We start from the raw sequence: 14,340 nt of genomic DNA, 5'->3' as shown, positions 1-14,340 counted from the left end.
ATTGTCTGTTTTTGTTTTGTTTTGTATTGTTATTAATTTTCCCCCTGATATCTTATTTGGTTCCCCTATATTCCTCCTATAAGTGTAGCAATCAGATATTTTTCTTTTCCCTTCTGACTTAATTCACTGAGCATAATCCCTTCTAGCTCCATCCATGTTGCTACGAATTGCATGAGTTTATCTTTTTTGATTGCTGAATAGTATTCCATTGTGTATATATGCCACAGCTTCTTGATCCAGTCATCTATTTTTGGGCATTGGGGTTGTTTGCAGGTTTTTCCTATTGTAAATAGTGCTGCAACAGACATAGAGTACAGGTATTCTTTTGAATCATGGTTTTGTGTCCTTTGGGTAAACCCTTAGGGTAGAATTGCTGGGTCATATGGTAGCTCCATTTTTAGTAGACTGGGGAACCTCTAGACAGCTTTCCATAGTGGTTGGACCAGTTTGCACTCCCACCAGCAATGTAGGAGAGTTCCTTTTTTTACCACATCCTCGCCAACATTGTTTTTGCTAGTTTTTTTGATATGTGCCATTCTTACTAGTGTAAGGTGGTATCTCATTGAGGTTTTGATTTGCATTTCCCTGATTATAAAGGATGTTGAAAATTTTTCATATGCCTGTTGGCTATTTGCATTTCCTCTTTGGAGAAGTGTCTTTTAAGTTCTCCTGCCCGTATATTTTATTATATATATTTTTTGCATCATTTTTCATTTTTGACAATGTATGCATTTTCATCTTGGTTATAGTCCTGAATGGATTGTTTACTTTTTTTATTTATTTATACATGCACTGGGTACATTCAGAAGCGCGGGAGGGTGAGAGAATTCACCAGAACCAGAGCGGGGAGCAGAGCAGGCAGAAGGACCGAAGTACACTGCTGAGGGGAACAGCGGGCGGCAGGAGAGGTCCGCGCGCCATGTGGGACCCTCCTCCGGTGGCCGGGGAGCAGCTGGGGATCAAAGCGGCGCTGCAGAGGCTGCTGGCAGCCTCGCAACCCAGAGCTCAACCGCTGCGCCACCGGGGAGTGTTGAGTCATGTGAGTTCTTTGTATATCTTTGTGATCAGTCTCTTAACAGCTGTATGGGGTGCAAAGATTTTTTCCCAATCAGTGGAGTGTCTCTTTGTTTTTGTTAATGTCTCTTTTGTAAACACATTGATATTTATCAATAAAAGTGACAAACATTGTTTGGTGTGGGTCTGGGTGCTTCTGAGCCTTCTGATTGAGGTACCAGTGTGTCTGCATCTCTTCAAATTTATGATCTAGGTGAAGCCCAGTTCTCTACAGTGCACATTGTAAATATAAGGGGGCGTTGTTACCTTGTGTTGGTTCTTTGGGATTGTGTGGTGTTAGGTTAAATGGATTAATTCCAACTTCAGTGGCCCCTGGTAAAACTGTCTTTTTTTTAATCCCCTGACATTTTCACCACTTAACAGATTTTTAGAATCATACCCCGACCTTTATTTTTAAAGGTCAGATCAATGGCAATGATATCCAGTAAATGGACAAGGAGCTGGTCAGGAGCTATCAGTGAGAGACCAATCTTCATCCTGACATTTCACTCACTCTCTTCAGAGGGTCCTGTCAGGAGCTCAGGGAGGAGGTCCACGTCAGCCAGGTTATTCCCTGGATCTCACTTGTGTAGAAACTGCATCTACATTCCAATAAATACCCAAATAACACAAAAGAATTGGGTGGTTTTGGGCCTCCCCAGTGGCACAGCGGTTGAGCTCTGGGTTGCTAAGCTGCCCGCGGCCTCTGCGGCGCCGGTTCGATCCCCGGCTGCTCCCCGGTCACCAGAGGAGGGTCCCACATGGTGCGCAGACCTCTCCTGCCACCCGCTGCTCCCCTCAGCAGTGTACTTCGGTCCTTCTGCCTGCTCTGCTCCCCGCTCTGGCTCTGGTGAATTCTTTCACCCTCCCACGCTTCTGACTGTACCCAGTGCATGCATAAATAAATGAATAAATGTTTTAAAAAAAAATAAATAAATAAAAGAAACGGGCCTTCTTTAAAAAAAAAAAAGAATTGGGTGTTTTTATGTAGTGAACTAAATTCTATTTATCTTGGATGAACATCGATGGAATTATTGGAATATTAAAATGCTCCTTCTCACTAATCATACCCGTCTTGCCCACGTATTAAAATATTCCTATGAAACTCATGCTATTTACTGCAGCAAGGATGGAGCTGGAAGGGATTAAGCTAAGGGAAATAATTCAGAAGGTGGGTCTTTCTAGTGGTGCAAGGGGTTAAGATGCAACCTATGAAGCTATCTGCAGCCACTGAAGCACGAGTTGGATCCTTGGCCAGGGAGGTGACCCACATGATGTAGCAGAACTCTCCTGACTTGTCCGCTGCTCCCCTCAGCAGTGTATTTCAGTCAGTCTGCCTGTTCTGCTCCCCACTCTGTCTCTGGTGAATCCACTCAGCCCCCACACCTCTGGCTTTTACCCCAGTTCTTGTATGCATAAATAAATAACTCTTAAAAAAAAAGGAAACAATTCAGAAGGAAAAAGATAAATATCTGATGGCCTCACTTACATATGGAATATAGAGAAACTGTAAAAAGGGCCACAGAAATAAGGAAACTTGCAAGCGGACCATAGATCTGAGGTCACAGCAGGGGAGGAGGGAGAGGGGTAAAAACAGGGGAGGGAAGAGCACAAGAGACTATTTGATGGTGCACGGGTGATTTGGTGGTGGAACTATGGGGTCTACACCTGAAGGGAGAAATCAAATAATTTCCGAAAATGAACAATGATGTAAGAAAATGAATGATTAAATTTTAAAAAATTGAAAAAAAACAAAATCATACATAAAATGTCCTTATCAAGTCACTGATGAATGAAAAGATTTCTGTCACATCACAGAGGTGAATGACTTTAAATCAGTACGTCAGCATTGGAAGATATGCTGGAAAAGATCATGTTGATAAGAAAAGCCTAGAATTAGTTTTCCTTACAATCAACTTTTTTTTGAAGAACGTATGCAATTTATTTTTTCTCCCAATTATTCTGCTTCATTTCTTATATATAGATTTTTAATTACTACAAATTTATTTTTGAGATTAATATCAAGTGGAAATATGATTTTATTATATTTAAAATCTATGTCTAAGTTTTCAACATTATTTGCTGAATAATGTAGCTTCTTCAATGATTTAAAATATTCCCTTTACAAATACTAAGGTTCTGTGTGCATCTTTGAGATGATATTTCTTATTCACTCCTTCCCACTCTTATCTATTGTTGTTTTGATATATAATCCCTTCACATCTTTGATTTCATAAGTTTCATACAATTTCTTCCATGTGAGTTTTGAAATTAATTAGAAAATGGATCTGAATTAATAGTAATTTGCTTCAGAAGGCTCTATCTTGATAGTTTGAGAACTTATTCAACATATATTTGAGTGTCTAATATATGTCAGATTAAATAACAGTATACAAGAATATTTCTTTCTTATTATGAGTTTGTCATTTTATGAGATTAATATTGAAACTAACCTCCTGTAATGAGAAAAGTGCTTTAATTAGAATGAGAAGTCTATATGGCCAGCTTCCCATTAGCCCAGATTGGGGATCATGCCCTGGGTTTCTCTAGGGTATGGAAATGGGTCAGAAATAAAAGACACGCTATGATCTCACCAGTCATACTCATGTAAGTGAACCCACTTGTCCTTAAATTCTTTAATTTCTGATTTCTTTGCTCTCTGTAGCATATTTTTTAGTTTTTTAGAACATTCTTCTGAATTCATATCATACATGCTTCACAGTTTGCATCCTTACCCAGAATCTTATACCAGAAAGAATTCTGCTTGTGCTACAGCCAGCTTCATAGGGTGCATCTTAAACCCTTGCACCACCAGGGAGGCCCTGATCATAAACATTTTCTGTGGTCTTCCTCATTAAGTTTCAACTTCATTCACTCCCAACATAACCTACCACACACCCTACCCACACCCCACTACACAAACATTCTGCCCTTTTAATTTTCCTTTCCATCCAATTGTAGCTCTTAATATAGTTTTTTGCTTGCCTACATGAAAGAAATGAGAAAGGGTTGCTGGGATACGTGGTGGTGGTGGGAATACAGGATGATAAAATATGTTCACATCTTGCTTGACAAATAGTTTCTCCAAATATTTGTACCCTTTATCCCTAGTAAGGTTGGTGCAATCCAAATTATGACCTGTATGGGCCTCCCTGGTGGTGTAAGGGGGTTAACACGCAATCTATGAAGTTATCCACAGCCTCTGCAGCACAAGTTCAATCCCCAGCCAAGGAGCTCCCCACATCACACCAGACCTCTCCTGACTCACCTGCTGCTCCCCTCAGCAGTGTATTTCAGTCAATCTGCCTGCTCTATTCCCCGCTCTGTCTCTGATGAATCCTCTCACCTCCCACACCTCTGGCCTATACCCCAGTTCTTGTATGCATAAATAAATAAATCTTTAAAAAAAAACAAATTTTGACCTGTATGCTTCCCTCCTTTCCTTCTTCTGGAAATACAAGTATTTGTTAAATACAAGTATTTCTGGAAACACAAGTATTTCACAGATACAAGTATTTGTGAAAATGTGTACCATGTACTCTTAGTGTTGGTGTTTTATTGTATGAGAAGTACATTCTAATACAGAAGTACACCTTTTTTTACTGTTGCTTATTCCAGAACCCACACAGGAGAGGAATAACCCACACAGTTAACACAGTGATAGGGTTAAAATATACCAGTTGCTCTCATTCCTTTACGTTTCCAGGTCTTGGAAGAAAACCTGTAGTAGGAAGGGATCAGCAAGGTCAGGTGTCTCATGATCTCCCATTGAGGTTCAGGTTCACTGACAAATCCCAGTTCTTCAGGGGAGACACCAGGATCTGCCCTCCTCGCACTATGACTCTGAGCTTTCTGAGCATCCTCATTCCTCTGAGCACAGCCTCTTTCACAATCAGGTCACCTAAGAAATTCTTGGACTTTCTTGCCATCAAAAATTATCAAGAAAATAAAATGTGAAACCATGAAAGTGTCTATTTTCTCCATTGAGGATCAGTCTGTGTGTGGCTGGCAGTTCTCATGGGCCAGGACTTGTGGATTTCCTAATCCTCAATCTCTTGGGGACCAGCCCCTGCAACAACAGTGGCCAGAATTCTAACCCCAGAAATCTCAGAGTGGCCATCATGTCTGGATGACAGGCCTCTAGCCTCTCTAATGCCATGGCTCCATTGACTCTAGGCTAGTCCATCTTGGGGGCAAGTCTGATCCCACCGCAGAACGTATCCTCAGGTCCTATAGCTTCCTGACCCCTAGATAAGGATTCACATTTCTAACACTTCAAAGTGTGCATGTTCTTGGGATTTATTCATCAAACTGAACCTGCAAATCCTCTTCTCTTCAGAAACTCGCTCATGAAAATGCAGTTCTGGCTCTGTCAGATTTTCTCTCCACTCCATCCTTAGAGAGAAAGATATACACACCTGCAATTTGCAGCAACATGGATGGAGCTGGAAGGGATCATGCTCAGCAAAATAAGCCAGAAAGAAAAAGAAAAATACTGGATTGTCTCACTCATAGCAGGAATCTAGAAAACTTAAATAAGGGACCAGGAAAATGAATAACTATAAAAAAGTGAAAATCAAAATCAACAAACAACTATGAACCAGAGACATTCTATGGGGGTTGGGGGGCGGGGAGGGGAGGGATTGTGGTCAAAATAAGGGGGTTGCAATTGTATGGGGAATATAAAAATAAAATTTATTTAAAAAAAGAATATATTCTGAATGCTCTAGAGCAATTCAATATAAAGTTCGTTTTTTAAAGAGATGATTTAATATTTAAACTTAGAAAATGTTTCACATAAAAAAAAAGAAAGATATTCACACCATTGTCTGTACATGCTGTTTCCGATGCCACTGGAGGCTATGAGCACTCACTCATTTTTCTTTTCTCTAGGATTACCTGTGCGTCTTGCTGGAGGGGATGGACGCTGCTCAGGGCGAGTGGAAGTGCATTCCAGAGGAGACTGGACTCCAGTGTCTGACGGGAACTTCACATCCCCCACTGCCCACGTCATCTGTGCAGAGCTGGGGTGTAGCAAGGCTGTGTCTGTGCTGGGGGGTGTGCCCTTCAGAGAGTCAGATGGATGGGTCTTTGCTCAGGAGTTCCAGTGTGAGGGGCAGGAGCCTCTGCTCCAGCTGTGCCCCAGGGTGCCCTGTCCTGGAGGCACCTGCCACCACCACGGGGCTGTTCACCTTGTCTGCTCAGGTGAGACCCAAGCAGGATTCACCCTCCCTGCTTCCTCTGCTGGGTAAGAAACACATGAGCTTTGGCTGAAGCCCTGTCCTCTCCTCCCAGCATACACCGAAGTCCGGCTCACGAGCGACGGCAGCTCTCAGTGTGAGGGACAGGTGGAGATGAATATTTAAGGGCACTGGAGTGTGCTCTGCACCTCCCACTGGAGTCTGGCCAATGCCCATGTTGTGTGTCGTCAGCTTGGCTGTGGAGTCGCCCTGTCCACCCCCGAAGGAGCACGCTCTAGGGGAGGAGACATCCCCGTCTGGAGGGGCCGATTTCATTGCTCAGGGGCTGAGGCCTCCTTGTGGAACTGCCCTGGGACTGCCCTGGGTGCTCCTGACTGCAGCCCTGGAAACACAGCCTCTGTGATCTGCTCAGGTGAGAGAGGGACTAGCTGCACTCAGGGTGCTCGGGTCTCTCAGAGCAGGGCATGTGGGAAAACTCATTCATGAGTGAAGAGTGGGTTATGTAGATACAAGTATTTGTGAAAATGTACCCCACGTTCTCTTAGTGTTGGTGTTTTATTGTATGAGAAGTACAGTTTAATACAGTTTTTATTTTATTTTTTTTACCAGTTTTCTTTTCATTCTAGGTTAATTCTCTGTGGTCAATATATATGATTTTTATGACTTTCTCTTAGTTTTTCCTTTGAAAAACATCTGAAACTCATTTACCATAACATACAACCAGTTTTGATAAATGGACTACATGCTCTTAAGAATAATGTGTATTCTTCTGTTTTGAGGTGAAGGTTATACAAATCATACAATTCAGATTTTCCAAATACCTGCTGATAGCTTTCTCTCGGTTACTGAGACACATCTTTCACTTTTGTTTTCTGAAAACACATTTTTCAAAATACGATCATTGAAAGCAATTATTTTATTTTACTTCTTCCAATCTCATTTTCTTCATTGCTTAATTCCTCAACATGGTTCCTCCTAACCCACCAGCCTTCTGGTAATAAACCCTTCTTACTTTTTCCTACAGCCTTGACCCCAAAGGAACATGTCTTAGCTACTTTGAATAAGAATTCTCAACATCCATGCACAGTCCGCAGACACACATTTGAAATTCTCTGTAGGAGAAGAAAAGCATTTCTCTTCCTTTTCAGGCCTCATGACAAGTATCCTCGCTACTATGGCTGTGCTACCAATTTCTCCCAAAAACTTAGCAACAGTAACAAAAGTTGCATTTTATTTTGCTGTGATGTGGCAGTTCTCTCTGGCGGTGTCACATAGCTGAAGTCATCTGGGATGAAGTCATGCCAGAGCTGCCTGAACTGGGAACCCAGGATACTCAATGACAAGATGGCAGACCCCCTGTCTGTGGCGCTCCCCAAGACAGGTTCAGCAGAGCAGCTCCCTTAAAGCATGTGTCCACAGTGGGGCTGGGGAGGCTGCGCGACATTTCTGTCCTGGTGCAGGGAATCAGCAGTGTTGCCTCCACTGATCACATTGCCTACAAGCAAGTCATGAAGATCAGTGAGATGCAGAGAAGGAGGTATAGACCTCACTCTTCAGTGGACACCTTAGCAACAATTTTGTGGATGTATTTAAACAGCACCAGGATGTATGAAATGTCCCATTGTGATACTGGATTTTTAGATTCCACATTTCCTTCTTTCATTTGTGTATCTAAGGATCTAAAACTTCATAAATATACAACTTAAACCTTTCACCCTATCTCTTCTGCTCCTTTTCATGTTTTCTATTGTTTCATCCTGTGCTGTCTTCCTTATATTCTCCTCTGATCTCCCACTTTACTACTCCTGCTTCCAAATCTCTGCTGAGGTTTTCAGAGTCACATCTATAATGTATCTATAATGTTGAATTGACAAAGTTCTCAAGGGAAAGTAGGCTCAGCCCTGCTCTTTGCTTCTATCTGGGCATCTGGCTCCAAAATGCTCACTGTCCTGGAAGCTCTGCGATCCTTCAACACTATTGCCATATTCCCAATATTCTAAATTCATTCTTAGTGATTCTCAGTATTTGTCTTAAAAACAGAAATATTGGTCTTTTGGGGCACAATTTCACACAGAAAGTGAACTGTAAATTAACGATGTCATGAGTGTCTTGTTAGAGTGTCCATCTCAGACCTCTCCACTAGGTTATCATCTAGTTTAATTCAGTTTCTGCTCTTCAACCCCACTAACCCTCTGACCTCACTGCCATGCAGGAAACCAGACCCAGGTGCTGCCCCTGTGCACCCACTCCCCGTCTCCACCAGCAGGCTCTGCAGCCTCAGAGGAGGGCACAGGCAACTGCTCAGGTGAGGGCCTTCCAGGACCAGGAAAGCTTCTCCTTCCGGCTTAGATGCCCCTTGACCTGACTTTCTCCGCAGACAGCACACAGCTCCGCCTGGTGGACGGAGGCCATCCCTGTGCCGGCAGAGTGGAGATCCTTCACCAGGGCTCCTGGGGCACCATCTGTGATGACGGCTGGGACCTGCGTGATGCCCATGTGGTGTGCAGACAGCTGGGCTGTGGGGAGGCTCTCAACGCCACAGTCTCTGCTCACTTCGGTGAGGGATCAGGGCCCATCTGGCTGGAGGAGCTACAGTGCACAGGAAACGAGACCCTCCTGTGGAAGTGCCCATCCCCGGGCTGGGGCGCCCTGGCTGCTGGCACAAGGAGGATGCCGGGGTCATCTGCTCAGGTCTACAGTGCACCTTGTCCAGGGTTTGGGGGTATATTGTGTGGGTGTGGGGGAGATACTGAGGACAGAGTCTGAAAGAGAAGGGGGGTAGGAATCATCCTTCCAGAGTGTCTGACTCTCTAGCACATATGGGGATTAGGTGTCTCCTTCCTTCCTGTGGCAGCTGAGGGTCTGGTCCTTCCTTCTCAGCAACATCTGATGGAGCCACAATGTACAGTTTTCATTTGCAAGCAGGGCTCACTCTTCAGTGTCCTATAATATAGAATCTTGATCTACTATACTAGTTTCTACTTGCTGTAACAAATTTCCACATAATTAGTGGTTAAAGCAACTCTATCATCATATTGTATCATCATATTGTCTTGTAGTTTAGAAGTCCAACACCATCTCACTGGTTTAAAATCAAGGTGTGAGCAGGGCTGCATCACTTCTAAGTCCTGGGAAGGAATCAGTTCCAAGCTTCTAGAACCTGTCTGCACTTCTCATCAGAGCCCCCTTCCTTGGTCATCAGACCAGCAGTGTTGCATATCTCTCACCATTCTCCATAATCACCTCTCTCTCTCACCAAAACCACTTTTACAGACAGTGGGTCCCACATGGGATTACACTGGGATCACCTGGTTATCCTCTGTGTTCAGGTTTATCTCACCTTCCAAGGTTGTCTCTTAGGCCCATATGCACAGTCTCTTTTCACGCAAGGTCCCATATGCACATGTTAGGTGATGTTATGCACAGGTTCCAGGAGTCAGGGTGCAGACATCTTTGGAGGATTTATTCTGCCCCCACCACACTCACCACAGTGCTTTCACAGATTGGGTAGTTGTCAGGAAGAAGCATCCAGCGTTCCTTCCCTGCAGAGGGCCCAGAGCACTGAGTGGGGTGCTCATGGTGCCCTGTCTTCCTTTTTCAGAGTACCTGGCCCTCAGGATGGTCAGCAAGGACCAACACTGTGCTGGGTGGCTGGAAATTTTCTACAACGGGACCTGGGGCAGTGTGTGCAGCAGCCCCATGGATGCCATGACCTTGTCCGTGATCTGCAGACATCTTGGCTGTGGGGACAGTGGGACCCTCAACTCTTTGGTTGTTGTTAGGCAAGGGTCTAGACCCCGGTGGGTAGATGGAATCCAGTGTCAGAAAACTGATACCTCTCTCTGGCAGTGTCCTTCTGATCCTTGGAAATACCGTTCATGTTCTTCAGGAGAGGAAGCTTCTATCACATGTGCAGGTGACTGTTTTATGAGTCGGTCATCACTCCGTAGGCTGTAATTAGTGATGTTTATTTTCAAATCTAGCTTATGAGTTTAAGTTAAGTCTCTAAAATGAAGTTGGTTAATTATTTAATCCACATGTTCCAATCCTGCTTCAGAAGAAAATATAAGGAAACTTGTACTGACAGGAGTGCATGTGAAAAATACCAGGTGATTATATTGAACTTGTGGGAACTGTGAATAATCTTCTGATCAACATCTAAGGAATGGCTAGTGAATCAGGACTAGCTAAATGCTATGCTGAACACCTTGAAATAAGTGGGCCAGGTCCCCATGCTCTGTGTCTCATATGCTCCTGAATTTTTGGATCGAAATGCATCTGTACTTGTCAGACTTCTGGTCCGTCTACTGGCAGAGAGTAAACTGTGTCTTGTAGAATCAAAATTGCATTCCAGGTCAGAGGACAGAGAAGAGAGAATATATAATCTCTGCCTTCATGGAGCAGGAAATCCCAGGTTGGAAACTCTCTTTAGGCTGAAGTTTCATTGCCTCAAGGAATAGGAAATGTGTGGAGGGTGTACATGGGGCCAGAGGAGAAGTCCTGCTTTGATGGAGATGAAGGATGAGAAAGAGTCCTGTCAAGGAGGAAGTTTTCCTGGTCAGTGTAATACTGGGTTTTGAGAAAATTCTGTCATGGCAAGAGGAGAAGGAAGATAGGGGGAGCAAGGCAGGGATGCTGGAAGGCAGAGCAGAGTGGACACCTCCCAACCTCTCATGGGCAGGTGCAAGGAAACAGTTCTCTCAAGGAGGAATTGGTTAATCCTCTTGACTCTCACTGCTGAGAGGGCAGGGACCTTGGGTCTCCAGATCTCTCTTTGCATTGATCACTTTTAAGAGGATATCAGAATCCCAGTTTTCTTGGTTGATCTGTTATGTAATTTTTCCTTAAAAAAGTATAAATGGAAAGTTGAATATGAATTATTTCTGTGATTCTAGAGGTATTTCATAAATATCTTCTTTTTAGTACCACAGGCACTGATACGGTTTTGTACTTGCTATAATAGTTTACTCATAAATAATAACTTAAAGGAACTACACTTCAGTAGATTTTACTCATCTATTTATTTATTGAGATTGATCAAACCCCTCTCCCCAGCGCTTACAGAAGGTTCTGCACCACATGTATTAAATGAAGGCCTGTGCAGCACCAGGCACTGAGCTAAGAGCAGGAGCACAGATATAGTCAGATGTGCAGGGTCCTCCCTCTAGCAGAGGTGCAGCTCTCTCTGTATGTGTGTGTGTGTGTGTGTGTGTTTGTGTGTGTTAGTTGTGGAGCATGGAGAGTGATAGACAAGACAAAGATAAAATAATTTCAGCTGCTGATGAGGGTGAAGATCCAGGGAGAGTCCCAGCCACTCAGTCAGTAGATTAGCTAGGAAGCCCGTGTTTCCCCTTGTCATTTGGACTGAAGCAGGTGACCTAGTTTGGGAGCAAACCACTTACTCCTGTGGCTGACCCAGGATTACTCCTTTGCTTTTGCAGAAAAGAGGCCCAAGAGCTGTCCATCTGCAGCCCCCTGCACAGGTACATCAGCCCCTCCCAGCTCCCCGGGTCCGCCTGGGGCTCCTCCTCCAGCAGGGCCCTAACAGGGGTCCCCTGGCCTTGCAGACAGGGAGAAGCTGCGCCTGCGGGGAGGAGACAGCGCGTGCTCGGGCCGCGTGGAGGTGTGGCACGCGGGGGCGTGGGGCACGGTGTGCGACGACTCCTGGGGCCTGGCCGAGGCCCACGTGGTGTGCGGGCAGCTGGGCTGCGGCTCGGCGCTGGACGCCCCGCGGGGGGCGACCTTTGGGCCTGGAAATGGCAGCATCTGGCTGGACGAGGTGCGGTGCAGGGGCGGGGAGTCCTCCCTGTGGGAGTGCCCTGCGGCTCCCTGGGGGCAGAGCGACTGCAAGCATGAGGAGGACGCGGGAGTGAGGTGCTCGGGTGAGTGGGCAACCCTGTTGGGGGCGGAAGAGAGGACATGTGCTGGCATCTCGAGGCTCTTCCTGGATTCAAGGCTCTTCCTGGGCCTGCCAACTGGAGGCTCTTGTCTGATGCCTTGAAAGCTGTGCTCTCTCACAAGGTGCCAGAGTGGTAGGTGTGACCTGGGGTTTTCCCACCCAGCTCAGTAGTTGACCCCTCTCTCCCCTTCTCTCCAGGTGAGAGGACAAGAATCCCCCCGACCCTTGGAAATAAATGGCTCTTCTTCACTGAGTCATAGATAGAGGAGATACCCTCATTTTCAGGGATCTGCGCAGTGGCATCTACGCAACGCTGGAAAATTAGACATATCAGCACAGGAAAGGCCCATGCTCAGGCGCTACAGTTCTGTAGCATAACTCTGGCAGTTTTAATGCCCCAAAACTTCATCCATTTCACCTTATAAAAATCCCTTAGAAACAGATGCAGAAGACAACTGGCACATCTCAGGGCAGGATCTGCATGGGCACATCTTGGGTTCAGGCCCTGGCATGTATCTGAGTGCTAACTTCATGGATGAGGACTCAGTGGATGAGCAAGACAAGGGCGGGTGGGGAAGGGCTCTCCTGGACCTACAACCCTCTCTTAACCTCATATTCCTTTTCTGTCCTCAGCCAGCAGATTAGACTCAGCTCCTGCCCCTGGCATTATTTCCCTGACTGGGGTCCTCTGCATCATCTTGGGGATCCTTCTCCTCCTGGTCCTAGTCATCTTGGGGATTCAGCTGCACAGAGGGAGAGCAGAGCACCAAGGTGGGCCATGGGGATGCTAAAGGGAAGTTGTGGGAAGGTGTTGAGCCAGTTATGATACCAAGAAAAATGCCCCAGTATTGTGTCCACCCTTACAGTCTGGCAAAAAGCACCTTCTCTACAGTAGCCTTCAAGATTTGAGACAGTTGAATCCTTGGTTAAAAGTAAAACCTCTAAAAAATTATGACTTACTGTGAAAACAATGTCAGTGGGAATTGAGTAGGATCGCAATCAGTGTCAGGAAAGCTCTCTCTGTCTCACAAAGCTCAAGAAGGGCTCTGGCAGCCCAGAGGGCACCCCCAGAGATGGGCACAGGAGAGTGCCATGTGCCTTGCCTGTTGTATAGGGACTGTCTCCAGGACTTTTCTCTGAACTTGTGCCATTTTCTGCAGCCTCACCTGCTTTCGAAGATGTCATAGATGAGGCCTTGTACCAGGAAATTGATAACTACGCTCTACCAGAAAAAGAGGACAGCCCAGGTGTGCCCCATGCCCTCCCCGCTATTCCTGAGCTGACAATGGGTTCCCTTCACATTTATAGACTCAACCTCTTAGCCTCCTCCCAAGGCAGGCACTCCCAACCCTCTCCCCACAACGCTGAAGCCTCAAGATTTCTTCTGAACCTTGACACTGGTCCTCCTACTATGGCAAACATTTTCTGTTTGTGATGTTGTCTCCCCGGACCAGAATACCTGTCTGATGACTCAGTGACTAAGTTGCCGTATTACACAGGGGACAATGAGGAGAAGGGAGACCCTGGATCTACCCCAGGTAGGAGACACTGATTTTCCTTTGGTTTGTGGAGGATCAGGAGGAAATCTTGTCTTCTTCACAAAAACCTTTTGCTTTCTCTGCACACTAGTCACTCAGAAAAGGAAATATCAGACCCAGTTCTCTGTATCCACAGCTTCTTCTAATCACTTGCAGACATGCAATTAATTCTTATAGACACAAAGGGTATTTTTTCAGTAATATCTAAAATTGACATTTGAGAATTTCCATGGCGAGCATTGGGAAGTGTGCTTGCACAGGAGATGGTGTGATATTGGTGAGTCATCACCCCAAAAATTGATTTTGCTAAGCCTTAGAAACCATGGACTGGGGCTCCCTGGTGGTAGAGGGGTTAAGTTGCAGCATTATGAAGTTATCTGCAGCCAATGCAGCACTGGTTCCATCCCCCCACCAAAGAGCTAACCCATATGGCACAATAGACCTCTCCTGTCTCTCCTGCTGCTCCCCTCAGCAGTGTATTTCAGTAGATCCTCCTGTACTGCTCTGTACTCTGTCTCTGGTGATCCTCTACTCCCTGCACCTCTGGATGTACCCCAGTTCTTGTATGTGTAAATTAAAAAAATAAAAACACATGGACTGCTGGTGCTTGTACTTACCAGCTCCCAAAAGCTCTTATTGACAACAAGGG

General features: G+C 45.3%; 1 protein-coding gene across 1 annotated transcript in view; it reads left to right on the top strand.

Moving 5' to 3' along the window:
- LOC119247043 (uncharacterized) overlaps positions 1–14,340 on the top strand; it is a 206,390-nt gene that overhangs the window by 89,896 nt on the left and 102,154 nt on the right. Inside the window, 6 exon segments of the mRNA XM_054696783.1 lie at positions 5,947–6,258; positions 6,349–6,666; positions 8,467–8,559; positions 8,632–8,901; positions 8,904–8,945; positions 9,856–10,170. Of these exon segments, the coding sequence (XP_054552758.1) occupies positions 5,947–6,258; positions 6,349–6,666; positions 8,467–8,559; positions 8,632–8,901; positions 8,904–8,945; positions 9,856–10,170 (1,350 nt within the window).

The sequence above is a fragment of the Talpa occidentalis genome, unplaced genomic scaffold (assembly GCF_014898055.3).
Source record: "Talpa occidentalis isolate TD23 unplaced genomic scaffold, MPIMG_talOcc4v2.1 talOcc4.16, whole genome shotgun sequence".
NCBI classification, from domain to species: domain Eukaryota; kingdom Metazoa; phylum Chordata; class Mammalia; order Eulipotyphla; family Talpidae; genus Talpa; species Talpa occidentalis.
Note: the sequence above shows the minus strand (reverse complement) of the source record. Positions and strands in the feature narration are given on the sequence as shown.